Source organism: Hyla sarda, chromosome 6, assembly GCF_029499605.1.
Source record: "Hyla sarda isolate aHylSar1 chromosome 6, aHylSar1.hap1, whole genome shotgun sequence".
NCBI lineage: Eukaryota > Metazoa > Chordata > Amphibia > Anura > Hylidae > Hyla > Hyla sarda.
In genome coordinates this window covers 130,485,488-130,512,199 of record NC_079194.1, presented here as the reverse complement: position 1 = coordinate 130,512,199, position 26,712 = coordinate 130,485,488, and the positions used below count along the sequence as shown (strand labels likewise).

The window sequence follows — 26,712 nt, the reverse complement described above, 5'->3', positions numbered from 1 at the left end:
TACAGGCAATGTTTTAGCCCCCTCCCCCACCTGTAAAACTTGCCAGTGGCTATAGTGGTATGTCCCATGGGTGGGGGGAAGGAGTGCACCAATCAGGGGTTCAATAGTTTCCCGGGCTTTCAGGGGCCCTCCCCTGGGTATTTATAGCTGTGGTGCCTCCCTTCCCCCCTCAATCTGCCCAGGACCCGGAGTTTTGCCCTCCCTCCCCCCTTTTTGTATCTCTGTTTATTGTAAGTCACAGCTTGGCGGTAAGAAGACGGTGAAAGCGGGGTCACCCGGGGTAGACCTCCACACAGGACAGTGTGGCAGCACCTCTCGGGTTGGTAAGAAGCCAATCGGTGTCTTTGTTACAGTTAAATTGTTATTTATATAAGTAATTTTATAAATAAAGCTGTGGCCGATCCCCACCCACGGAAAAGTTAAATTGTTGTTGTGTCAGTTATTATTTAATTAATTAATTATTGTAGTAAGGGGGAGGGGTAGTTATAGCCTGCTAGGAGCTAATTGGGTCTCAACAGTCTGGAGTTTGAAGCCACTGACAGCTGTTTTTGAGAAGTGCCTGCGGTTTTAAGGATGTGCTTTTTGAACATGGTCCAGAAATGAAATATAAAGTTAATTTAACCCTGACTTGTGAACACATCCATATTGTAATCATCCATAGGCTTAAAACCTGTACTGAAAGAATAGACCCCTCTATTACTCTGAAATGCCCCCTCAGCTGGAAACAGTACATAGTATACACAACAGGTCAAGAACTGTCTCATTGAAAATGTCATAGGTTGTCAGACTACACCACGTCTCAACCCTTGGAGTTGTCACTTGTATTGATGTGTTATCTGGACAGATTCAAAACTATTCAACTTAAGCCAATAAAGAGACATCCTTTATGAGAGGTCCACTTGTAATATTTTGCCGTCAGAAGCACCATGTTAACCCATATAGGCCCCTCAGAACAATGTTCCCTTTAAGCTGCACGGGTACACAGCAGTGCAGTTTGTAGAAATACCCTGCTTACTTTTAGCTTCAGTCTGCTCAACATGCACATCACTAGCACCAGGTATACAGGACTTTTTAGCCTGGTGCCTCAGATCTCCTGAGTTTCTGTGGTCATGGTGTAGCTAGATTATTGGGTCCTTGTAAAGTGCTTTTAGTAAGTATAGTATGCTATATTCGTTTTTTTGACTGACATACTCATGTTCTTGAGTGGCATTGGTCTGGCTTGCAAAATCACGCCCAGTCCCACAAAGCCATGTCCCCTTCTAATTTCAGCTTACAATATCTTCATCACAAATCACCTGAGGACAGGATATGAGGATGGGACATAAGGACAGGATATGAGGACAGCAAATGAGGACAGCATATGAGGACGGGATATGAGGATGGGACATAAGGAAGGGATATGAGTTCGGGATAGGAGGTCGGGATATGAGGTCCAGATAGGAGGACTTCAAGATAGGAGGACGGGATATGGGGTCGGGATATTGGGTCAGGATATGGGGACGGGATATGAGGTCGGTAAAAGATGACGCGATATGAGGACAGGATATGAGGTCGAGATAGGAGGTCGGAATACGAGGACGGCATAGGAGGACGGAATAAGAAGTCGAGATATGAGGACTGGATAGGAGGTCAGGATATGAGGTTGAGATATGATGATGGGATATGAGGACAGGATATGAGTTCGGGATGTGAGGACGGGATATGAGGTTGAGATATGATGACGGGATATGAGGACAGGATATGAGGACAGGATATGAGGTCGGGATATGAGGTTAAGATATGTTGATGGGATATGAGGTCGGGATATGGCAACAATATATGAGGACGGTATATGAAGTCAAAAGCTTCCTCCTTTGTTTATTTTCCTCCCCAACAAGGATTAGGAAGGAAAAACCGGGCAACGCCGGGTACTCAGCTAGTAATTAAATAGATCACAGAAAATGAGTGTGTTTTTTGAAAAGTAATGAGCTCTATTTAAGTGTCTGGGGAAGTCTATGGTTGTCTGTGCTTTGTAAAAAAAAAAAAAAACGCCATTTTCTTTCTTTGTGTGTGTACAATACTAATAATAATTGAAATGCTCTTTTGCAGAAGCATTTTGTTTTTAAATACGACCACTTTTTTAATGTTTTACAATTTAAATAAGAAATTGCCCCTCCCAAAAAGTTAAAAGGATGTTGATGTGACTAATTGGCCCAGGGGGCAGGTGTATGCATAATTAAAATAAGGCATGCCTAAAATTTTAAAGGGATTAAAAAAACAGAGCTGATTTTGTCAAAATCAGCGCCACCCTTGTTCTCAGGTTGGGTGTGGTTCTGCAGCTCAGTTTCATTGAAGTGAATGGAGACACGTTGTAATACCACACACAACCTCCGAACAGGGAGCTCTGAAATGCGTCTGCGCCTCACAGGCCATATCAAATGGTGTGACAGGCCTTGAGTTTGACACCTAGGCCGAGGTCTGTCATCACGGTTCTTAGCAGACAGCAGCCTGCGGCTCAGAATACAGGAGCCTCAGACCCTTTAAAAATAAACAAAAGATATAGATACATCAAAGCCAAGTCTAAGACATGAATTTCCAGGCATGAGTAAGGCTTCTGCAATAATGACATTAGAAGGTGTTTCCCAACCAGTGTGCCTCCAGGTGTTGCAAAACTACAACTCCCAGCATGCCCGGACAGCCTTTGGCTGTCCGGACATGCTGAGAGTTGTAGTTTTGCAACAGCTGGAGCCACACTGGTTGCAAAACACCGACCTAGACTGTAGCTGTGTGAGCATGAAAAGGCTTTATGGTATATTCAGATGGTTTTTCGATGCATGTCCCACATTCATAATCTGCTGAAATTTACAGTACAATACACATGGGCTCAGTGAGACAACATGTCAATATTTGATGTATGAATATCCAAATTACTAAATTATGATCATGGAATACTTGCCTTGGCTATTCGTGCATAAATGGGCTCAGGCTGCAGTCTCGTTCACACAGCGGAATCCGGCAGAAAAATTCCGCCTGGAAATTACGTTGCAGCAGAGTTCCATTGTTTTCAACAGGATTCTGCTGCACCGTGCACGTGGCGGAATATAGGCCTCTGCAGAAAGAATTGACATGTCAGGGGTTTTTTTTGTGCAAAATCCGCTCGGAAATGCATTGCCGTCTATGGAGACAGTGCACTTCCGATCAGTCCTACTGGGTGAAGTGAAAAAAAACTGTGACCTGAGCTCAGCGCTCTCAGCCCTTATCAGAGCTGATCGCTGTTAGGGGTGGGGATTTGGGTTTGGATTAGGGGTTAAGATTAAGGGTTAAGATTAGGAGTTAAAATTAGGATTAGAGTTAGGATTAGGATTAGGGGTTGGGATTAGGGGTAGGGGTCAGGGTTAGGATTAGGGATAGGGGTTAGGCATTAGGGATAGGATTAGGGGTTAGGATTAGGGGTCAGTTAGGAGTTAAAATTAGGGTTAAGATTAGAGTTAGGATTAGGGTTAGGATTAGGGGTCAGGGTTAGGATTAGGGATAGGGGTTAGGATTAGGATTTGGGGTTAGGATTAGGGTTAGGATTAGTGTTGCTCGCGAATATTTGCAATGCAAATTTTATTTGCGAATATCGCATATTCGCGAATTCGCGAATATTCGCGAATGTAGCACTATATATTTGTAATTACGAATATTCTTTTTTTTTTTTCACAGTACACATCACAGTGATCATCCCTCTCTGCTTCCAGCTTGTGTGGTGTAAAGAAGGCTCTAATACTACTGTGTGAGACTGGTGTGCGAATTTTTGCATATGCTAATTTTCGCATGCACGAATTTTCGCATATGCAAAAATAAACCGCGAATATTACGAATATGCGAATTTAGCGAATATATGACAAATATTCGTCCATATATTCGCGAAATATTGTGCCGCTATGCCGCTCAACACTAGTTAGGATTAGGGATAGGGGTTAGGATTAGGGATAGGGGTTAGGATTAGGGTTAGGATTAGGGATAGGGGTTAGGATTAGGGATAGGGGTTAGGATTAGGATTCCGGGTTAGGATTAGGGTTAGGGATAGGGGTTAGGATTAGGATTCCAGGTTAGGATTAGGGTTAGGATTAGGGATAGGGGTTAGGATTAGGGATTAGGGAGTTGGCTGTAAAGCAGAAAAGTGTGTCCCTGTGTGAAGGGTCACATTCTGCTACAGGGACACAGTTTTCTTCATTACACCGACATGTTCTGTCTGCATCCTCTGTCTGCGAAAGATCCAGCCCGTACATTTTCCGAGTGAAAGTTCCGTCGTGTGAACATACCCTAAGGTGTTAACCAGCCCACTGGCAGCAGCACACATTACCAAGAGACAAACAAAATGAAAACCAGATCCGTCAACAGCAGCTTATTGATCAACTCCAGGAAAGTGTAGACCAAAATAGAGCCAATAGATTCAAAATCCAAAACAGGCGTCAATGTTAATCATGGCTGGAGCATCACTACTGTACCAAGGCACTAAAAACAAATCGCTTTCTACCCGCTACGATAAAAAAAGTTAATTTTTGACACCAGATAAGAGCTGTTTTGTGTACGCAAGTCATAGGTTAAGCACAATGTCCCATTTTCAATAGAAATAATACATTTGGGGCTTATTTTCTATGCCTCGAGTGACATTTTGGATAACTTTTCGCATGCAGTTGCTCCTGTTTGCTGCATTCATAAGTGCCCCCCTGTGCTTCCAAAGCCATGGGTCTCAGTATTGTGCTTTGTGCTTACAGCAGGGGCAGCAAGTGGATATAAACCTCCGGATTTGCATCTGGAATCAATTTCTTTCATAAAGGAGAAGGGAAGACTGACGTCCTCCAACACTTCCTGGCAGCGGCTCCAACACTGCATCCGGAATCATTTACCTGGATTCTGCAGAAAAATCCGACATAATTGAAACATTTAGCCGGAGGTTTCGTGATCTGAGGCTACGCATTATTATCGATTCTATTACGGGTCTGGGTTATTTCATACCGCAATACCGAGTGATCACAGATACATTAGAATGCACAAGAGCGGCCATATTCCACAGACAATGACAAACGCTACTAAATGTATTTTAGTCTAGGCATATGTGTGATGCTGTCTGCTGAGCAATTGTATCTAAGCCTACCATATTGTCTTTGTAGCTGCATCTAAGCCTATCCTGTCAGGTACTGTCTGTTAAGCAATTGTATCTAAGCCTATTGCATGATATTGTCAGATGATAGATTCAGATACATCAGTGTTTTTCAAACAGTGTGTCTCAAGCTAATGCAAAACTACAACTCCCAGCATGACACACTGGTGTATCTAAATCTATCATGTGTGATACTCAAATTGTGTATCTAAGCCTATTGGCCCACATTTATCATTGTAGGTGTAAGTGAAGCATTTTTTTTATACCTTTTTTTGTGTGCTGATAATGTGTGGTAGCACCAAATTTGTTAAATGTTCACAGAGCATTTGATACATTTTGTGCAGGTAAACATTTTCTCAAATTTCTCTCTTAAAAAATACACTAAAAAGCTACGCCAGGTCTGGGATGGTGTAGTTTTAGACACTTTTCAGTGGCCTTGCGCCTTTTTTGCGCCTTCTATATCATGTGTACTGCCAAAATCAGTGGATCGCAACTCAAAATCAGTGGATTGCAACTCAAAATCAGCAGAAATGGGTAAACAAAAAGGTGCAAAAAAGGCGCAAATAAACCCTGCTTGCGCCTTTTTGTGCCTCTTGTAGACACAAAAAACAGTCTAAAGACAATGATAAATGACGGCCATTATGTTTAATACAATAACAGAGACAATAGCTTGGCACTGCTTAATCTGAGTCTAGTAACGGCTTGGAATAGCGGGAGTCGGGTCACTGGTATATGAAGTAACGGTGGTGCTCTGGCGACAGCAGCTGTTTCACACTTGGATAGTGCTTCTTCTGGCCTCAAACCTGCTATGGACTAGCGTTACTAATGTACATGAGAGTAACTAAACCTAAACCAATCACAGACTATTCTATTAGCACCATGTGAATGTGAAAGACTATTCTATTAGCACCATGTGAATGTGAAAGACTATTCTATTAGCACCACTAGTGATGTAAAAAAATGGGAAGTTATTCGTATAAAGCAATAACCAGGAGTGTTACTAGACAAGAGGCTTTTGCAACAAGAAACACACTGAATTTTAAGGGGTACTCCACTGGAAAAAAAATTTTTTTTTAATCAACTTGTGCCAGAAAGTTAAACAGATTTGTAAATTACTTCTATTAAAATGTTTAATCCTTCCAGTACTTATCAGCTGCTGTTATGATCCACAGGAACTTCATTTCTTTTTGAATTTCCTTTTTGCCTAACCACAGTGCTCTCTGCTGACACCTCTGTCCATTTTAGGAACTGTCCAGAGCAGGATAGGTTTTCTATGGGGATTTGCTCCTACTCTGGACAGTTCCTAAAATGGACAGTGGTGTCAGCAGGGAGCACTGTGGTCAGGCAGAAAGGAAATTCAAAAAGAAAAGAACTTCCCCTGGAGTATACAGCAGCTGATAAGCACTGGAAGGATTAAGATTTTTTAATAGAAGTAATTTACAAATCTGTTTAACTTTCTGGCACCAGTTGATTTGAAAAAAAAAAAAAAAAAAATATATATATATATATATATATAGTTTTCCAGTGGAGTACCCCTTTTAAAGACAAACGCAACAGGTCCATTAGGACTGAACGATAAAGTTGAAATGGCTGTATGCTTTTAATAACGAGTTCCATGTACATTTATGTCCGTATTTATATATATATATATATATATATATATACACACACACATTTTTTAATTGCTTTATGCGAAGTTCTTCCCAATTTTCACGTCACTAGTCACGTGGTGCTAATAAAATAGTCGGTGATTGGTTTAGGTTTAATTACCTGTACCTTAGTATCGCTAGCTAATAGCAGGTTTGAGGCCAAAAGAAGCACTATCCAAGTGCGAAACGGCTGCTGTCACTGCCTATATGTGTGAGTATTCTTAATAAAGAAGACTTATGAAGACATTCCGGTGAGTTTTTCTACCTTTATCTATTATGTTTAATATTATGCTGATGTATTTAAGCTTTTTACTAAGACAGTGTATCGGAGTCTATGTAGCTTTTTGTGCCCTGGAACCAAGGGTGCTATATAAATAATATTAATAATAATAATTAATTAGAATTGGAATCATAAAATACTAATTGCAGTCAGTGTATCTATCATGTGTGGTACTGTCTACTGAGCTATCACATCATAGCCTATTGTGTGATATTTTCTGATGAGCTAAGGTGTATCTCTGTGTTTTCCAAATAGTGTGTCTCCAGCTGTTGCAAAACTACAACTCCCAGCATGCCCGGACAGCCATGCTGGGAGTTGTAGTTTTGCAACAGCTGGCGACTCACTGTTTGGAAAACACTGGTGTATCTGAATCTATCATGTTTGAAATTCATATTGTGCATCTAAGCCTATTATGTATAATACTATGCAGATGTATTTATGCTTTTTACTAAGCCAGTGTATCTGAGTCTATGTAGCTTTTTGTGCCTTGGGACCAAGGGCGCCATATAAATGATCAATAATAATAATAATAATAAATACTAATTTTGTCAGTGTATCTAAGTCTATTGTGTGATACTGTTCCCTGAACTTGTTTATTCAAGCTTCCTATGTGTGTCTGTAGAACTTGTGTATCCAATTGTATCATTTGTTACACTGTCTGCTAAGCCTGTTCTAATCCTATCCTGTGTGATACCAACAGTTCACCTGATGTATCTAAGCCTATCACGTGTGATACTGCCTCAGGAAAATGCCCAGTTTTACAAATTGACTTCATACAAAGTCTACATATAGGAGAACCATAACACTCAGTATTAATTTAGGGCAACATCTGTTCTTGCCATCCTGGCGCCACGGACACGTTGCCTGATCTTGTTTTGCTGTGTCTGACATGAGTTTTCATGTTCAGTTCTTCTTGCCTGAGGTTCCAGTTACAGAGTCATCTACATTCAGCCTCACAGAGCGGCATTATTTTGATTGGGTTCATTTACAGACTGGGTGCGGTTACCTGCGCTGCCGCACCACTCCCTGAGCCAGTTCCTGAGCCAGTTTGTCTACATGCTTACCAGTCTGGAGCTAATGGAGACCTGAGGAATCTGTACCCAGAAGCTGCAAAACACTGTTATTAAACCGCCTGCAAGTCACCTATGATGCAAAACTGCAGTAACTGGACACGAGCCGGGGATCTGTGTTTTCCCTAATAAGGATCAGAGATAATTTATAAAACAATTATTTGGCCAATTGAACTGAGAAACAGCAGAGTAATAATCCCCCATAATAATAACCATTTACCTAATATACATCATACTTGTGTCTGACCAATAGAGTAGCAAATCGTAAAGAGCATTTCCATGTTATAGAGGTTACAGTATAAAATGTATCTACATAAGCAACATAGTCACTTTGTATACATATATCTTAATTATCCTGTTCTGATCCTGGGTCAGGGCCTGCTCCACCCATAGGCAAGATAGGCAGCCGCCTAGAGCGCCCTCTTGATGGGGGAGCCATTCTGCCCCACAAGAAAGTTATTTCTCCAGGTCCTGACAGCCGCAAAACGTTGTCATCCCTGTAGTAAGGCGGGGGTTTGTTACAGTGTGTCACCCCAGTAGTAAGGAGATGACATGAGGAGGAGGTTTGTCACAGTGTATAACCCCAGAAGTAAGGAGATTACATGAGGAGGAGGTTTGTTACAGTGTGTCACCCCAGTAGTAAGGAGATGACATGAGGAGGAGGTTTGTTACAGTGTGTCACCCCAGTAGTAAGGTGGAGTGTGTCAATGGGAGGAGTCAAGGGGGCGGAAAAATTTGCTTTTGCATAGAGTGGCAAAAATCCTTGCACCAGCCTTGTCCTGAGTTACATCCTCTATATCTTTTATTTAAAAAATATAAAACATTACAATAATAATAAATAACAACACAATAACAATAATACAAAAAACATACACCTGTACAATATATACAAACGTGAGTCCATATTAGTCCATAAATGTCCATCAAAGCATTTTCTGGTCCAGCCTCATTCTCACCAAACACACCGCTATAATAATAACCCTACACGTGTAAACTACATACTACTTTATCATAATATAATAATAATCCTACCCATAAAAACAACAATAATAATAATGATAATATCAATAACCATAATAACTAAAGTAAAATCCCCATTTCCGTTGCATTTTCCTCCCCCAAAATAATTAATCTGTGTCACAAACCACCAAACACCACAAACGGAAACCACAATCTTGGATTATATTCCAGAGCTGCACTCACTTTTTCACTGAAGTCCCTGTGTACCTACATTATATGTGTTCATAGGGGGGAATTCTCCAATGAATCCACAGCACAATGTGCAGCAAAATCCACACGTGTGTGCGAAAATTCACAATGTGTGTGGAAAAATGACTCCACATCTGAATACACCCTGGGGGTATGTGCAGACAACATGGTTGGGCTAATTTTTAAGACTCAAAAAACATCCTTTTTTTTGCCATTTGGAATTTAATGCAGTATTTTTTTTTTTTTTAAAGTACTTTCAGCCATTAAAGGGGTTATCCGGTGGAAGTGGGGAGGGTTTAAATGTATGCCCATGGTGTGTTAGATAAAGAAATAAACCTTAACTCACCAATGTGTCGTACTGATGTTATGTGAGTCACTGGCAAGGCGGGATATCGGGATATTGTTGCGGCCAGTGATTCACTTTAGTGGCAGTATGACATTCCGGGCCCGGGCATCACACTGTAGCTCAGCAAGAGGATCGCATAGGGGGACCAGAAGAGGACACCGGAGGCCCCGCGGGAGTGCTGGTGGGGAATAAAGCTTTATAGGAAAACTTTTACTAACACCCCCCCCCAACCAAATAACCCCTACTCCGGGGTGTCTCAGGGTACTCCGGCCCTGAGACATCCCTAAGATGTCTAAGAGGCCCTAAGATGTCTCACCGCGGGGGTCCCGCCGCTGGTGACCCCCGCAATCTTGTATTCACCACCCACCTGTTTAAACTGCGGTGCCAGCTCACAAACAGGGGATAAGGGGATAAGATGTCTCAGGGCCGGAGTACCCCTTTAAGCTATAGTCCAAAATACATACCAAATGTTCGCAAGTAAATGGATAAAAAAAGTTGTCCTGCCATTTAATTTTACAGCATTAAAATTTACAACCATTAAAATCAAAGTATGTGACAGTAGAGTGCAGCTTTCCACTGATCAGCACAACTCTTTGGGAGGAATAAATCTAGTTTTTGAATTTTTTTTTGGCTGTAAGACAGCCCAGTAGCCTGTGGGGGAGATGTATCAATAACGGTCTTGGCTAGATCATTTTTGTGGTTTGTCTAAATGCTTTTTTTTTTTGGCGGTGCTGCTCCATATTGTCGCAGTGACCATGATAGATTTTGCACAGTTCTGCACCCAGATCATTTTCTACCCTGCTTTCAGATCATGTCTATCCTGCTTCTAAGGCTAGGATTCCACTTTTTTTTTTTTTCCTACATTTTTTTTCGCAGAAAAAAAATGCCAGAAAAAACGCCAGTGCAGTTTCCTGCATCTGACGTTTTTTTGGCGTTGAGTGGAAATTGCATTTTTGGATACCAAAAAAAAAAAAAAAAAGGATGCAGTAGGGATGGGATTTTTTTTATTTAGGTAGTACTACTACTCCCAGCATGGAACAGACTGTTCCATGATGGGAGTAGTAGTACCTGTACTAATAGACATATCGCCCCGGGTGTGACACTCCTGACATCCAATGCGATCGTCCTATCTATTGCAGAGATGTGGAGCGGCTCTATACAGCGCTCGCATCTCTGCACTATACTCCGGGCCGGCCAGTGGTGTGAACAGAAATTCACCTCACTCATTCATATTTTCCGCCCAGAGTGGTGATTGGCCGGATGGTTGTAGCCAATCACAGCTCTTAGTGGGAAATATTAATCAGTGATGTTCTATTCACATCACTGGCCGGAGTATAGTTAAGAGATGATAGCGCTGTACAGAGCCGCTCCTCATCTCTGCAATAGATAGGACAATCGCATCGAGTGTCACTCCTGACACCCTCTGTGATCCTCCTATATAATGTATAGATGCGGCAGCTCTTCTATGGTCCCCTGCACTGACGGATATATACACCTATTCATATTTCCCGCAGAGAGTTGTGATTGGCTGGAACCATCTGGCCAATCACAGCTCTCCGCGAGAAATATGAATAGGTGTATATATACGTCAGTGCAGGGGACCATAGAAGAGCTGCCGCATCTATACATTATACAGGAGGATCACAATGGAACCCAGGGCGATCTGTCAATTAGTACAGGTACTACTACTCCCATCATTGAACAGTGTGTTCCATGCTGGGAGTAGTAGTACTACCTAAAAAATGTAAAAAAAAATAAGAAAAAAAGTGAAAAACACACACACACACACACACACACACACACTACATTTTTATTATTGCTGGCTACACACATAAATTGATCCCTGTTTAAAAATTTATAAAAATGTTGTTTTGCAAAAGATAAATTTAGTTAAATACAATTTTTTCCATAACTACTGTATCTTTTTTATAATATTTTTTTATGGTACCCTAAAGAAATTGTATTAAAAGGCATCTCCATCACTTTTTGAATCGCTGAAGTCCAAAAAAGAATTAAAACCGCCTGCAAAAATGCCAAAGGAGTAGTAATATTTTTTAGACCGGGTCAGGAGGTGGTCTAGATTTGCAGTTTTTTTTTTTTTTTTGCACTATTTGCAGAAAAATAAAAAACATGCAGATAATAAATTTGTGACCACTGCATCCCTCACTTAAAAAAATGGTCTAGCAACACCAAAAGGTCAAAATGACGGAATTTAGAACTTATAAAAAAAAAAGAAACACAAAAAAAATCCAGCAATTAGCGTGAAATGAAATAAAGAGTAAGCTCCGTGCAAACATTGTTGGAAGATTTCAGCTCTGGAGATTGTCAATGCAGCTCTGGAGTATTTAACAGATCCAGATGGGTCCTTGTGGCTTCTCTCCACTCTGCAAGCACTAAGTGACATACCTTTCCCTAACTGTATATAGGGAGAGACCTGTTAGGACGGGAAGCAACCACAGAGATCCACCCTACTGATTACTTACCATGGTCCCGTTAGATTTACTGTAAAACTACAAGCATTTCAGAGTAATTCCTAGTGCGCCAGGATCATGTTGCCTGCACTAGTTATATGCTTCCCGTGGTTTCAGCAGCATAAAACTGGTGACCGCTTCCTTTTAAGGGGGTATTCCGGTGGTGCAACATTTTTTCCATTTGATTTATGAAATATAACCCCATACTCATCCGACCTGACCCCCTGCAGCTACTGTTCACACGGATCACAGTCCTCAGTTACTTTCTGAGGTAGGTCACCTCTTTAGACAGCGATTGGCATAGTAGGGAGTTCCTGTGTGTACAACATGGGACAAGAAGCAGAAAGCAGTGTGAGGGCGAGAGCAGTGAGGATCAGGGGCCATCAGGGGTTTCATAGTAAAACAGAACTTTTTCTTACAGTACCTCATCTGTCCTAATGTTGTGTCTGGAATTGCATGATAGTCCCATTGACATGAATGGAACCATGTATTAAAGCCAAACATGACCTAAGGACAGGCCTGGTGCTGTTTTCTATAATACATCTTTAAGTGTAGAAAAGTAGATGCAAAATTCTCTACACAATGGTTTCCAATCAATCCTCCTTTCCATGATGGGTCCTAGGTGCCACCTGCCCCTTCTTGTCAGCTGAGAGTATATGTGCTTTTGGCTCATACAGAATGAATACTCTCCATGATATTGTTGAGTAGCCAGTTTTCCCTTTTACTTGCTCTAAGCCTATGTAAATGAATTGCAAAACGAAGGATGAAACCCATGGAGGTAGCAGCTATGTAAAGCAGTAAATTTCTATTGTGTTGCGTTATTATTTATACTTATCCCAAATGCTTCTCCTGAGAGCCCTTCATGCTGCTGAAGTGTTTGCATGACATACTGCAGGCTGCAGCCATTCATTTCAGTAAGACAAGCAGAGAAAACACGGAGAATCATAGCGCGTAACATTTGACTCAGGGGCATATGCAGGGAAGTGGGGAAGGAGTTTAAAAAATAATGATAATTCCACCACACCATGAGCACATATTATCACAATACTGTTACTAAATAAAAAAAATACTATACACAGACCAATATTCTCCGATACAGCAGCAGGTACCAGCCCCACATGGTTTCTAAAGTCTGTATCAGTGACATCCAGACAACTTCTTCCAGCCTAACTCATCTCAGCAGAACTTGCCAGACAAATATCTTAAGCTCTGCACTTTTCCTGCATCCTCCCTACCTTTTCCCCATCTTTATTGTCCAAAACAGCAACAATGCCCCCTTGGTGTACTGTGTAGTAAGGAGGGTAGGTAAATGGGTTGGGAAGGGGGGATGAGTTAGTCTCCCCATTTGGTTAGTAAGTGCCACCAGTATGTATTTCCCTAGTATGTATGTACTGCAGTAGATAGTTTCCCTTGTAGTTAAGCCCCCAGTAGGTAGGTTTACCCTGTAGATAGCCCCCTGTAGTTAGTTTCCCCAGTGTATAGACCCCCAGTAGATAGTTTACCCTTGTACATTGGCCAAGGTAGGTACTTTTGCTGCTATAGATATGTGGTGGGCCAGTACAGGAGTTGCACCCCTGTACCCTTGCTGCCCTGTAAGGCAGACTCTATTCAGTGACTCCTGGGCCCCCCTTTTGTCTGTGTTCCCTAAGTAGTTAACTACCACCTGTGTTATCTATTGTAATGTATATAACTTTTCATATACCTTTAAGTAATGTTGCTAAGTGTTGTAACCAAGGAAGGTACCAGTGGCCATGTGACCTACAGGGTGACCTATGGGACCCCTTCAGAGTCTCCCCCATATAAACCCTGGGAGGAACTAGAGAGTCAGATTAGTTCTTGCTCTGCTAAGGGACAGTGAGGTCAAGTCCAGAGAGAGAGTGTCTAGTGTCCCGAGGAGGCCTAGAGCCTACCACGCATCCACAAGTCCACTACCCCACAGGTGAATGTCAAAACCTGGTAAGCTACAAACGGGGTGCAGTCTGTCTAGTTAGTCCCAGTCAAGTTAGTTAAGATTAATCTGTGTCAAGTCAGCGTGGTCCTGCATCAAATTATCCAAGTCCACAACAAGTGCCAGCAAGCCCTAAGGTCTCTAAAGTCGCTGGTCACCTCCGTGGGCCTAGCTAAACTGTTAAGACTGTTACACCTGTCTACCTCAGTAAAGCTGCCATTGTTCCGTAACTTGGTGTCGGAGTCATTATTTACCCCTGTGCCTAGCCCAGGATCCAGCGGTATAACTTTGGTGATGAAGAGGTTAAACCAAGCCCTGGCATCATGAACACAAGGGGTTAATGCCATCTGCCCTCATCACACCCTGACCACAGATATGCCCCCAGTAGGTAGGCTCCACACATAGATAGCCCCCCCAGGAGATAGGTTCCCCCGTTAGTTAGGTTTTCCCATCACCAAGAAAAAAAAAACCATAAAATAAAAACAAAACATACTCACCTCGGCTCCCCCCAGTCTACAGCACTCTTCTATGTCATGGCCGCAGGTAGTTTCATGCCTGCAACCACTGGAGGTTTTGCAGCATCTCTTCCTTCAGGACACTTATGACCTCAAGTGGCTAAAGTCAGAAAGCTGCCTATTGCCTAGAAGATGAGCGCTGCTTGTAACTGTCAGCACGTCTTTAGGACGAGTATACAGCTATAAACACCACTCACATAAGTCATTCACCATAGTGCTTAAGTGTATGGGATTCCTTGTGTACATTCAGATGAGGAATTTAGATCCTTACATCATTTCGTAGTAAATAATTCCAGGTATATCTGCTTCTAGGAAACCTGTGTGACAAAGACTATGACAAACACTATAGTCTCCATAGTAGATGCCACTTAGTTATCTATATGCTGGGAGTTGTAGTTCCATAGCAGTTGAGAACCATAGGTTGTTTAGCTTAAAATAAGGTACTTCTTTAGCTTGAAAACAATACCTGCTGTGTTATGCTGGGAATTGTAGTACCACAAAAGCTATAATGCATCACCTGGGATTGACAGAAGTAGTATAAGGTACATGTGTGGAATCACGCTGAGAATAGTAGTTCTACAACTACTCGCATGTTATATCAACACTGGTCGGTCGTCTCTCTTACGATATGTCAAGCTATGCTGGGTGTTGTAGTTTCACAACAGCTGGAAGTTGTGAGCACTTACCTTCTGATTCCCTGCACTGAGCTCCATCTCCTGGGTTGTCACTCTTCTACCTTCAGCACTTGCAGCAGAGAGACTGATCCATGCAACTTTAAGCGAGAGTTAAAACTCCTTGTAAAACTCTAGCAGCCAATCCCCGTCTCCAGGATCTGCCCATCACCCAATAGGACTCCAGACTGGGTGTCATTTACTCTTTTTCCCATCTGTTTGACCAGGGAACACCCAGACGGTGTGAGTGAGATCAGCAGCCCGGCAGAGAGCGGCAGCCCAGGAATGCCTGATTCACACTGTCTGCTCCATCAGCCGGACCCCAGGGCTGCGCAGCTTCCTGCACCATTTACTCTTCTTCCTTTAAAGGAATTACAGTCGCATGTGGTCAGCAATGGATTACCTGCTGTATGGCCGGAAATCAGGAAACAGAGCACGATGGGGGATGTAGTGCTCTCTGGTTCTCTAAGACTATATCACATATGATTAGGGTTGCCACCTTTCTTGCAAAAAAAATACCGGCCATGCTAATTTGCATAATTAGATATATATACATAACATCCCAGGATAAACATATGCGGAGGAAATTTTGTGCTAATATGATCCCTATAACTTATTTATTTCTTCTTATAAGGGCCTGTATGGGGGCTCACTTTTTGCCCCCGATCTGCATTTTGACCAGCACCATATTTGTTTTGATGGGACTTTTTGATCGCTTTTTTCTATTCAATTTGGGAGTTGCAGTTAGTTACTAACTACAACTCCCAGCATGCCCTCATACAGCCTGTGGCTCAGCAGCTGCCCCAAACGAAAACTACAACTCCTATCATGTTGGACTATATAGTAGTATATAGTATAGGTCAGTGTTTCCCAACCGAGGGGCACCTCAAGCTGTTGTAAAACTACAACTCCCAGTATGCCCGGACAGCCAACGGCTGTCCGGGCATGCTGGGAGTTGTAGTTTTGCAACAGCTGGAGGCGCACTGGTTGGGAAACACTGGTATAGTATATGGTGCAACATTTCAGGAGTTGGAGGATTGGTTATATAAATACCGGCCATTGCATTGCCGGTATTTTTAATATAAAAATACCGTCAGGGTGGCCATAATACCGGCTGTGCCGGTAAAATACCAGACAGGTGGCAACCCTACACATGATAGGCTTAGATACAGCAACTCAGTAGACAATATTGGACATGACAGGCTTTCATACAGAAGGACACATGATAGGCTTAGACGAAGGAGAAAATGGGAAAGAGATGGGGTGCTCCCTAGTGTAGTATTTACGGTAGATAAAAAAGACACTGTGAAATCCCCACAGCGACAGACAGCACACAGGAACTCCAGCCGGGACTACAGAACATAATTTTGTGGACCTGAGGAAGGCGCGAGTGTGCGCCGAAACGCGTTGTCCCCCCTTTTCTTCTGACTTCTTTTTCAATAAAAATTAGTCCTGTGAACTTGCTGGCTTATGATCTCCTTCATTTTTATTCACACCTGTATACAGTAGCGCTCCTAAGAACCCCCCTATCTTTTGCATTCTCCTCATTGCCATGATAGGCTTAGATACACCTCCTCAGCAGACAGTATTACGAATAGGCTTATATATGCTGGCTCGGCAGACCGCATCACACATGAGATGATGAGATACAATTAAACAATGACACATAATGGCTGAGAGGACAGTATTAAACACAATAGGATAGGCTACAGTGCACACATGATAAGCTTAGATACAGAAGCTCAGCAGACAGCATCACACATGACAGACTCATTTACAGTATAGTAGCTAAGTAGCTACAGTATCAAATATGATCGGCTTAGATATAGAAAATATGTATCATGCATACTAAGCTTAGATTTAAAGCCCAGCAAACAGTGTCAAACGTGATAAGCTTAGATACAGCAGCTTAACAGACAGTATCATACATGACAGGCTTATATATAGCAGCTCAGCAGACAGTACCATGTATGATAGGCTTAAAGGGGTACTCTGGATGAAAAAAAAAGGTTTACAACCAGCTGGTGCCGTGTCCAGAGCATAAGCAAATCCCCATAGCAAACCGTTCCTGCTCCAGACAGTTCCTGACACGGGCAAAGGTATCAGCAGAAAGCATTGTGGTCAGCCTGGAAAGAACTACACAACTTCCTCTGGAGCATTCAGCAGTTGATAAGTACTAGAAGACTTAAGATTTTACAGCTGTAAGATTTAGAAGACTGTATCAACCATGACAGGTTTATATTCAAACATGATAGGGTACGATGCAATAAATCAAGATACAATTAACAATACCCTGTAGACAGTATCATACATGATATGATTAGATACATCAGCTCAGCAGACAGTAATGCATGAGGACATCCAATGGCTCAGCAGACAGTATCACACACAACAGTGTAAAATACATTGGTTGCATACAGTGTCAAATACGATAGAGCAGCTCAGCAGACAGTATCAGATGTGATAGGCTTAGATACATGGATCAGCAGACAATATCACCCATGATAGGCTTAGATGCTGCTGCTTAGTAGATAGTATGACACATGATAGACTTAGAAGCAAGAAGTGAGGATCGAAGATCCTCGGAAAAACGCAGTGCTCCAAAAGCGCTCCTTTTCAAGGTAAATAATAGCCGTAGGTCTGGTGTTCAATAAAGCAGTGAATACTTTATTCATGCAAGAAGATGCAGGGATAACGCGTTTTGAGGGATGGAGACCCCCTCTTCGTCAGATCCAATGCCAATGATAGACTTACATACACCCCCTCAGAAGGCAGTGTCACAAATAATATCAGCAGACAGTATCACCATTTTACCATTTGATATACAGTTGAACCAAATTTTACACACAGCTGACTGGGAACAACCATCATCTTATGTCAAACTTTATATTGTCCCTATATCCCGTCCCCCCCCATATCCCGTCCCCATATCCCATCCTCATATCTAATTCTCATATCTTATTCTCATATCCCCGTCCTCATATCCCATCCCCATATGCCGACCTCATATCCTATCCTCATATCTAATCCTCATATTCTGTCCTCATATCCCGACCTCATATCCTGTCTTCATATCCCGTCCTCATATCTAATCCTCATTTCTAAACCTCATATTCTGTCCTCATATCCCGACCTCATATCCTGTCTTCATATCCTGTCCTGATGCTATCCAGATCCTTCTTGAGCTCTCGTTTTCAGGATCAAGTATGATTCACGTTGTAAAAAAAAAAATAATTTGAAAATTTCGATTCGGCCAATTCGACGATTTAAAAAAAAAGAAAAAAATCTATCTGATCCGAATAAATTCTCAGCAAATTTTTATTAGGAATGTAATTTAATATTGTGTTTATTAAAATGTGTGTGTTTGTCTTTTTTTTCCTCTATTTTTTAAGTTTTTTAGGTAGTACTACACTCCCAGCATGAAACAGACTGTTCCATGATGGGAGCTGTAGTACCTGTACTAATAGACAGATTGCCCGGGGTGTCACACCCAATGCAATTGTCCTATCTATTACAGAGATGGAGTGATACATTATACAGGACGATCGCGTCGGGTGTCAGAAGGGACACCGGCTGCGATCTGTCTATTAATGCAGGTACTACAGCTCCCAGCATGGAGCAGAGCGTGCTCCATGTTGGGAGCAGTAGTACCTGCAGTTGAGGACAGATCACAGCAGGGGTCACTCCTGACACTCAATGCGATCGTCCTATCTATTGCAGAGATGCGAGCGCAGGAGAAAGCCGCTCGCATCTATACATTATACAGGACAATCGCAGGAGTGTTGCTAATAAGGAAATTCATTGTTTCGAATCAAGTCGAAGTTCAGAATCGATCAGAATAAAATTTTTCATGAAATTCGGGAAAAATTCTACTTTGTGCGATTCGATTTGTTCATCTTTATTCCCCACTATAACTAACAATACACTCTAAACCTAAAAACTGCAGGACAGAGGTGTCGCTATTTTGGTATGTTCTAACATGGTGGATAAGCCTCGGTGATCCTTTGCCAGACTTCACTGACCAGATATGTTCCCTGAATCCTGTATGTAGGGGTCTAATTGTGCTGCCTATATAAAACAGGCCACAATTGCAAAGAATGACATAGACAATGAATTTAGACTTGCAACAAATGCAGTCATTGATCTTGAAGTCTACACCTCCTAGCGTCACCAGCTTACATGGACGAAAGTGGGAGCACCAATTACAAGAACCGCACTTGTGATTGGCGCTCAATGTGGATTTAGACAACTAGTTCCCAGAACAAGAACATTTAAAGCGACTGCTGGTGAGCTCATCGCTTAAACATTTGCTCTTTCTGAAAGATACAATGGGTCTCTCTAATCTGGCAACTCCAACTGTAGGGTCTTTTTGGATTAAAAGCCAATTTTTGTATGTGCCTTTTTTTAATTTTTTTTACGTGAATCATACTTGATCCTGAAAACCAGAGCTCAGGAAGCATCTAGATTGAATGATAAGGTGGATTTTAGTATATGTTTATAACTTCTCTATGATCTTCTTCTATTTGGTTTTTTATTACCTATTGTTACCCACCTGTCCTGCTCACGTCACTGGGGGCAAGTACTTCAGTGCAGAGATGCAGGAAGTGGGCAGGTCTGTAGAAGCACCCGTGTTGTGCAAAACAGCATTGTTACCTGTTTGTTTGTTGCTGTAAGAAGTCCTGCGTCTTCCCCTCCCGTTGGATACTGTATCCCCAAGTTTGAAAATAAAAGACTGTATTTTGCATCAAACCGGTAAGTTGCCGCTGTTTTTCCTCTCTTGCATTTACTTATATGGATTGCTGTTTGTTTGGCTGAGCACCACCGGGGGACCTGCAGCGGTTGCAAATATATGGATGCCCGTTTGATCAAGAGTGAGGGTTAGTGGTGGTGCCGACATTTCTCTTCCTGCCTGTTGGAATTTATTTTTATTTGACATATAAGTAACATGCAGGGGTCAAGTCCTGGGGTAAAAAGTATGGGAACTCACCCAAGATTTCCACTCAAGGGCTGCCCCTGCCAATGGGAATGGTGTTCCTGCTGTGGAAAAAGTGCAGGAACTCAGTTCCCCACACGTTCCAGCAGGACTTGAGCTCTGGTAACGTGACCAAGTATTATCGAAATATCTCCAGCTGTACGGAAGTTATGCTGGAACATACATTTCCCACAAATTTGCACTGGATTTTAAACAAAAACCCTGACCCTCGCAAATTAGGGTAGGTTAGGGTTAAATTAACTATCCTATATTTTTAGTGGACATAAGTAACATGTGACCGAGTACTATCAAAATCTCTCCAGCTGTTTGGAAGTTATGCAGTAACATTTATTTCCTATAGACTTGTATGGGACTTTAAATAAAAACCCTGACTCTCACAAATGTGGGTGGGTAAGGGTTAAATGACCTATCCTAAGTTTGTTGTTGACATATAAGTAACATGTGTACCGAGTTTCATAGTAATAAATTTAACCGTTTGGAAGTGATGCTGCAACATACACACATACATACATGCACATTGGCCCTTATTTACTAAGAGTGTTGTGTAGGTTTCTTTGTGGGTTTTAATTCCCTACAATTTATTTTCCACGTTATTTACTAAGGTTTCCCTACATTTTCCATTTTACCTACATTTTGCTTTTTTTTACACATGCTTTGATCTGTCGGGTTTTCCTCAGCTCAAATCCACCACATTTTCTGTGGAAACCTTAGTAAATATGTTGAGATTTTGTGAAAGTGTCAGGAACACGCCCCTTTTCGGTGACCACCCCCCTTTTTGACGACCACGTCCCTTTTTTGGGGTTTTCATAGCAAAATGGAGAGTTAGTCAGGGTTTTTTCAATTCTGGCACAAATTCTGGGGTGGACAGAATTTCTGGCGCAATGCACCAGAATCTGGCTCACAACCCGACAAACATGTTCGGTTTGCAATAGTAAATGAGGGCCATTGATTTTTATATATACTAGCTGAGTACCCGGCGTTGCCCGGTTTTTCCTTCCTAATTCTTGTTGGGGAGGAAAATCAACAAAGGAGGAAGCTTTTGACTTCATATCCTGTCCTCATATATTGTTGTCATATCCCAACCCCATATCCTGTCCTCATATCTCAACCTCATATCCTGCCCTCATATCCCGACCTCATATTTATTCCTCATATCTTGACCTCATATCCTGACCTCCTATCCCGTCCTCATATCTTGACCTCATATCCTGTCCTCCTATCCCGACCTCCTTTCTCGACCTCATATCCTGTCCTCATATCCCGTCCTCATATCCCGACCTCATATCTCGACCTCCTATCCCGACCTCCTATCCCATCCTCCTATCTCATCCTCAAATCCCGTCCTCATATCCCGACCTCCTATCTCGACCTCCTATCCCAACCTCATATCCCATCCTCATATCCCGTCCTAATATCCTGTCCTCATACCCCATCCTCATATCCCGTCCTAATATCCTGTCCTCATATCCCGACTTCATATCCCGTCCCCACATCCTGTCTTCATATCCCAACCTCATATACCATCCTTATATCCCGTCCTCATATCCCGTCCTCATATCCCGACCTCATATCCTGACCTCATATGCTATCCTTATGTCCCATCCTCATATCCTGTCCTCAGGTGGGAGTGATTTGCGATGAAAATATAGTAAGCTGAAAATAGAAGGGGACGTGGCTTAGTGAGATGGGGTTTGCTTGCAAGCCGGATTGACACATTCACCAGGAGTTGCAGAGCGGAACTTATGTGGGAACATACATTTCCCATTGATTTGCATGGGACTTTAAACAAAAACCCCGACCCTCACAAATGGGGGTAGTTAAGGGTTAAATTAACTATCCTATATTTTAAGTGGACATATAAGTAACATGTGACCAAGTATTATCGAAATATCTCCAGCCATTTGGAAGTTATTCAGTAACATATATTTCCCATAGACTTGTATGGGACTTTAACCCCTTAAGGACCAGGCCCATTTTGGTACCCCAAAGGGGTACTCCGGCGCTTAGACATCTTATCTCCTATCCAAAGGGGTTAAATATGTGGGTATTTATTTTTTTGTGTTTATGTCAGAACCGCTGTAAAATCAGCCACCCCAGTGCAAATCACCAATTTAGGCCTCAAATGTACATGGTGCGCTCTCACCCCTGAGCTTTGTTGTGCACCCGCAGATCATTTTACGTCCACATATGGGGTATTTCCGTACTCAGGAGTAATTGCGTTACAAATTTTGGGGGTCTTTTTTTCCTTTTACCGCTTGTGAAAATAAAAAGTATGGGGCAACACCAGCATGTTAGTGTAAAATTTTTAATTTGTTTACACTAACAGGATGTGTAGCCCCCAACTTTTCCTTTTCATAAGGGGTAAATGGAGAAAAAGCCCCCCCAAAATATGTAGTGCAATTTCTCCCGAGTACGGAAATATCGCATATGTGGCCCTAAACTGTTTCCTTGAAATATGACAGGGCTCTGAAGTAAGAGAACGCCATGCACATTTGAGGACTAAATTAGGGATTGCATAGGGGTGGACATAGGGGTATTCTACCCCAGTGATTCCCAAACAGGGTGCCTCCAGCTGTTGCTAAACTCCCAGCATGCCTGGACAGTCAGTGGCTCTCTGGAATTGCTGGGAGTTGATGTTTTGCTATGGCTGGAGGCTCCATTTTGATAACACTGCTGTACAATTTTCCTTTTTATTGGGGGGGGGGGCAGTGTAAGGGGGTGCATATGTAGTGTTTAACCCTTTATTTTGTGTTAGTGTAGTGTTTTTAGGGTACATTTGCACTGGCGGGCGTTTACAGTGAGTTTCCCGCTAGGAGTTTGCGCTGCGGCGAAAAATTTTGCGGAAGGGCATGCTGGAAGATGTAGTTCTGCAACAGCTGTAGGTACGCAACTACAACTCCCAGCATGCTGTGACAACTGTTTGCTGTTTGGACATACTGGGATTTGCAGTTTTGCAACATCTGGAGGGCCACAGTTTAGAGACCACTGCACAAACTGTGGCCCTCCAGATGTTGCAAAACTACAAATCACAGCATGCCCAGACAGCAAACTGCTGTGTGGGCATGTTGGGAGTTGTAGTTTTGCAAGATCTAGAGGGCCACAGTTTAGAGAACACTGTGCAGTGATCTCCAAACTGTGACCCTCAAGCTGTTTCAAAACTACAAATCCCAGCATGCCCAAACAGCTGTCTGGGCATGCTGGGAGTTGTAGTTTTGCAACATCTGAAGGTGGTAGGTGGTCAACATCTGTACAGTGGTCTCAAACTGTAGCCCTCCAGATGTTGCTAGGCAACTCACCGGCTTCCATAGGATCCAGGGAGCTGCTTCCCTGACTTCCCCGTTCTGCCCAGCCTACAGTGGGTGGGCAGAACGGGGAAACCGAAAGTTAACCCCCCCGCCCCTCGATCTGCTATTGGTGGTCGCTTCTAGACGACCAATAGCAGGGATAGGAGGGGTGGCACCCCTACCAGCTCACTCCTATCCCTTCAGGGGGATCGTGGGTGTCTTGGACAACCCCGATTCCCCTTATTTTCCGGGTCACCGGAGACCCGTATGACCCGGAATCGCGGCAAATTGCCTGTGTGAATTCACCGGCGATTCACAGAGATCTCCGACATGGAGTGGTCTGATGACCCCCTGGGCATTTGCACAGGGTGCCTGCTGATCGATATCAGCAGTCACCCCAGTCCGGTCCCCGCCCAGCACACGGTGGGGACTGAAATTCCCACGGGTGCCCACATACGCCCTTGGTCCTTAAATACCAGGGAGCTAGGACGTAAGCGTACGTCAGTGGTCCTTAACTGGTTAAACAAAAACCCTGATCCTGGCAAATGGGGGTGAGGGAGGGTTAAATCACCTATCCTATGTTTGTTGTTGACATATAAGAAACATGTGTGGCAAGTTTCATGTTAATATCTTTAGCCGTTTGAACATGATGATGGAACATATACACATACATACACACATACACACAAAGACACACACACACACATTGATATATATATATATATATATATATATATCAGCAGAAAATCAGCTACAGAAAATCTATTGTAAATTCTGCAGCAAAAGGAGTTTTATAATGCTTTGGCATTTATAATGCAACTCGGTGAGGTTTGTATGTACTTTCTCTTTGCAGATTAATTTACACTTTAAGGGCTCGTTCACACAAGTGGATTTTTGTGTGGATTTTCCAGCTGATCTGCTGCTTTTTATTTTCTGCTGCTTATTTTATCATTGACTTACCAGCAAAAAATAAACAGCAGAAAGCCGAAATATGCAAGAGCAAATCTGCAGCAGATCTGCAACTTGTGTTCCCACACTTAGGTGTATCGATATCTGGTTTAAAAATACAGGTAACACGATAATTTCATATTTTTTCCTCTGCTTGATCTTGGAAAGCAAACACCATAAATTTAAATATATTTCCTTTCTTTTGCTTGAGGGTTGTTTCATGAAGCCAAAATGTTGGGCTATAAAACAATTTACATGCATTTGCGGTGTCCCGGAACAGAACCTGATCCTGTCCCTTTGTCTAGAGTCCCCACAGCCAGAGTCCCTCCATGACAATAGGGCTCTCCCTTAGGACTAACCCCTAGTCGCCTCATGTAAATGTTATTTAATGTACAAATAAATATATATTTGATATTATAAGATGTTATCAATTAATACCTCTGTATAGGACCTTGGAGGTCATCATCTCATCAGTATCAATTCAAGCTAGGCCCAAAGCCTAGGAATCCGCAGCCGCTAAACGTGAGTTACTGAAAGCTCAAACTACTGAATTCTGTGTGACTACTAGAAACTCAAATCTCACAAATCAACAGGCACCAACCTAGGCCTACTCCATGCCCAGAGGCCATTAATTTTGTAGTGAGTGTCAATCCTTCAGTTTCACAATCAAGGCTCACTAATGTTTCATGGGACACTGCTATTCATCCCATGAGAGAGTCCACACCTCTCGCTCCTCGCTATATGTCCCAAAGCAGGAAGCAGTCAGACAGGCAAGGATGGGAATCACAAAGATACCCTGTGTAAAGCTGTTTATTTCTTTTGCTTGTATTAATTTTGTTTTTTCAACAGACTGTTCTGTCCCTGATATCACCTGTACAAGAAGAAAAGTGCCTGACAGGATTATGCCATGAAAGTTCCTCGTTTAGCAACGCAACCACTTAAGCTTTTTGCCCGGCCTCTGGCCGAGAGACTCCTTGCCCGAGGAGATCCGTGTAAGTTTGTGCCCGGCCTTGGTAGAGCCGTGATGTTTTGGGACTCATAACACAGGTGGACTGTTGATCCTTGTGTGTCTGTTTACTGTAAATATCCACACAGTGTGCAAAAGTGTACACCTTGCTATCAGGTAAACATTACCTGGAGTATCTTTATGTTGTGCTGCTATTATGTATCCTTAGTGTGCTAATAAATAAAATGTCTGCTGACATCAAATGTCAACACTGTGTAGAGTGCTATTGTACAGAAGTATCAATTCCTGTTCACAAGATGCATATTTTCTTTCAGGTGTTATAGTGGTTACTTTAAAGGGGTATTCCGCCCCTAGACATCTTATGTGCGTAATGATGGGCGATACGGGGGACGGAGCAGCGTGATGTCATGGCTCCGCCCCTCGTGACATCACGGCCCGTCCCCTTAATGCAAGTCTATGGGAGGGGGCGTGACGACCGCCACGCCCCCTCCCATAGACTTATATTGAAAGGGGCGGGCCGTGACATCACGAGGGGCGGAGCCGTGACGTAACGATGCTCCGGCCCCTGTACCGCCCATCATTACGTGCAGAGCGAACTCGCTCTGTTCAGTAATGATAGCGCGGTGCCGCAGCGGGGATCCCAGGGCTCCCCAGCAGCGGGACCGCGGCGATCTGACATCTTATCCCCTATCCTTTGGATAGGGGATAAGATGTCTATGGGCGGAATACCCCTTTAAGGTGCCCTCCCAGCTCCTCTGGGAGTAACATTACTGCTACCTCTCACTAGCTCCTACTGAAACATTCCCATCAGATATCAAGACTGACTGCACTCATCAAATATAGTGTACACATAGTACATTTCATAACTTTACCTAATGTACTTTCCAATAAAATTCAGTACACATCACATAATTCCAAAATATACCTCACATAAGAAAAGAAAAAAAACTCAGCTTTAGGAACTGTAACATGCTATAACTCAGTTCCATACCACTGTTTATGCACTAACATTTGTTTTATTTTGTCCTTTATGTGTTCAGGATGCTCTTCCTGGCCAGAAGGTGCTCCTGTAGCTCAATAAAAATGCACGTATCCAGAAAGGTAACATTATGTAATTGTTGTCTAGTAAGAGTTCTAGGGGTAAGTGTGTAATACCTATAGACCCTAGTACCTAAGGCATTGGGCAGAAAGCCTCAGGCAACCCAATCCGCAACAAGTGTAAAACTCTAGGAA

The 26,712-nt window shown here is 42.6% G+C and overlaps 1 protein-coding gene across 4 annotated transcripts in view; it reads right to left on the bottom strand.

The window, feature by feature from the left end:
- The window catches only part of LMCD1 (LIM and cysteine rich domains 1), a 63,048-nt gene that overhangs the window by 21,751 nt on the left and 14,585 nt on the right, over positions 1-26,712 (bottom strand). The window contains exon 1 of one of the 4 annotated variants that reach the window (XM_056525005.1): positions 15,303-15,428. The exons of 2 other annotated variants lie outside the window; for them this stretch is intronic. In XM_056525005.1, coding sequence (XP_056380980.1) covers positions 15,303-15,329 — 27 coding nt within the window. In that variant the 5' untranslated portion in view covers positions 15,330-15,428. Of the gene's footprint in view, positions 1-8,121; positions 8,252-15,302; positions 15,429-26,712 lie in introns of those variants that run through there. One more of the 4 variants, XM_056525006.1, reaches the window with a different exon arrangement.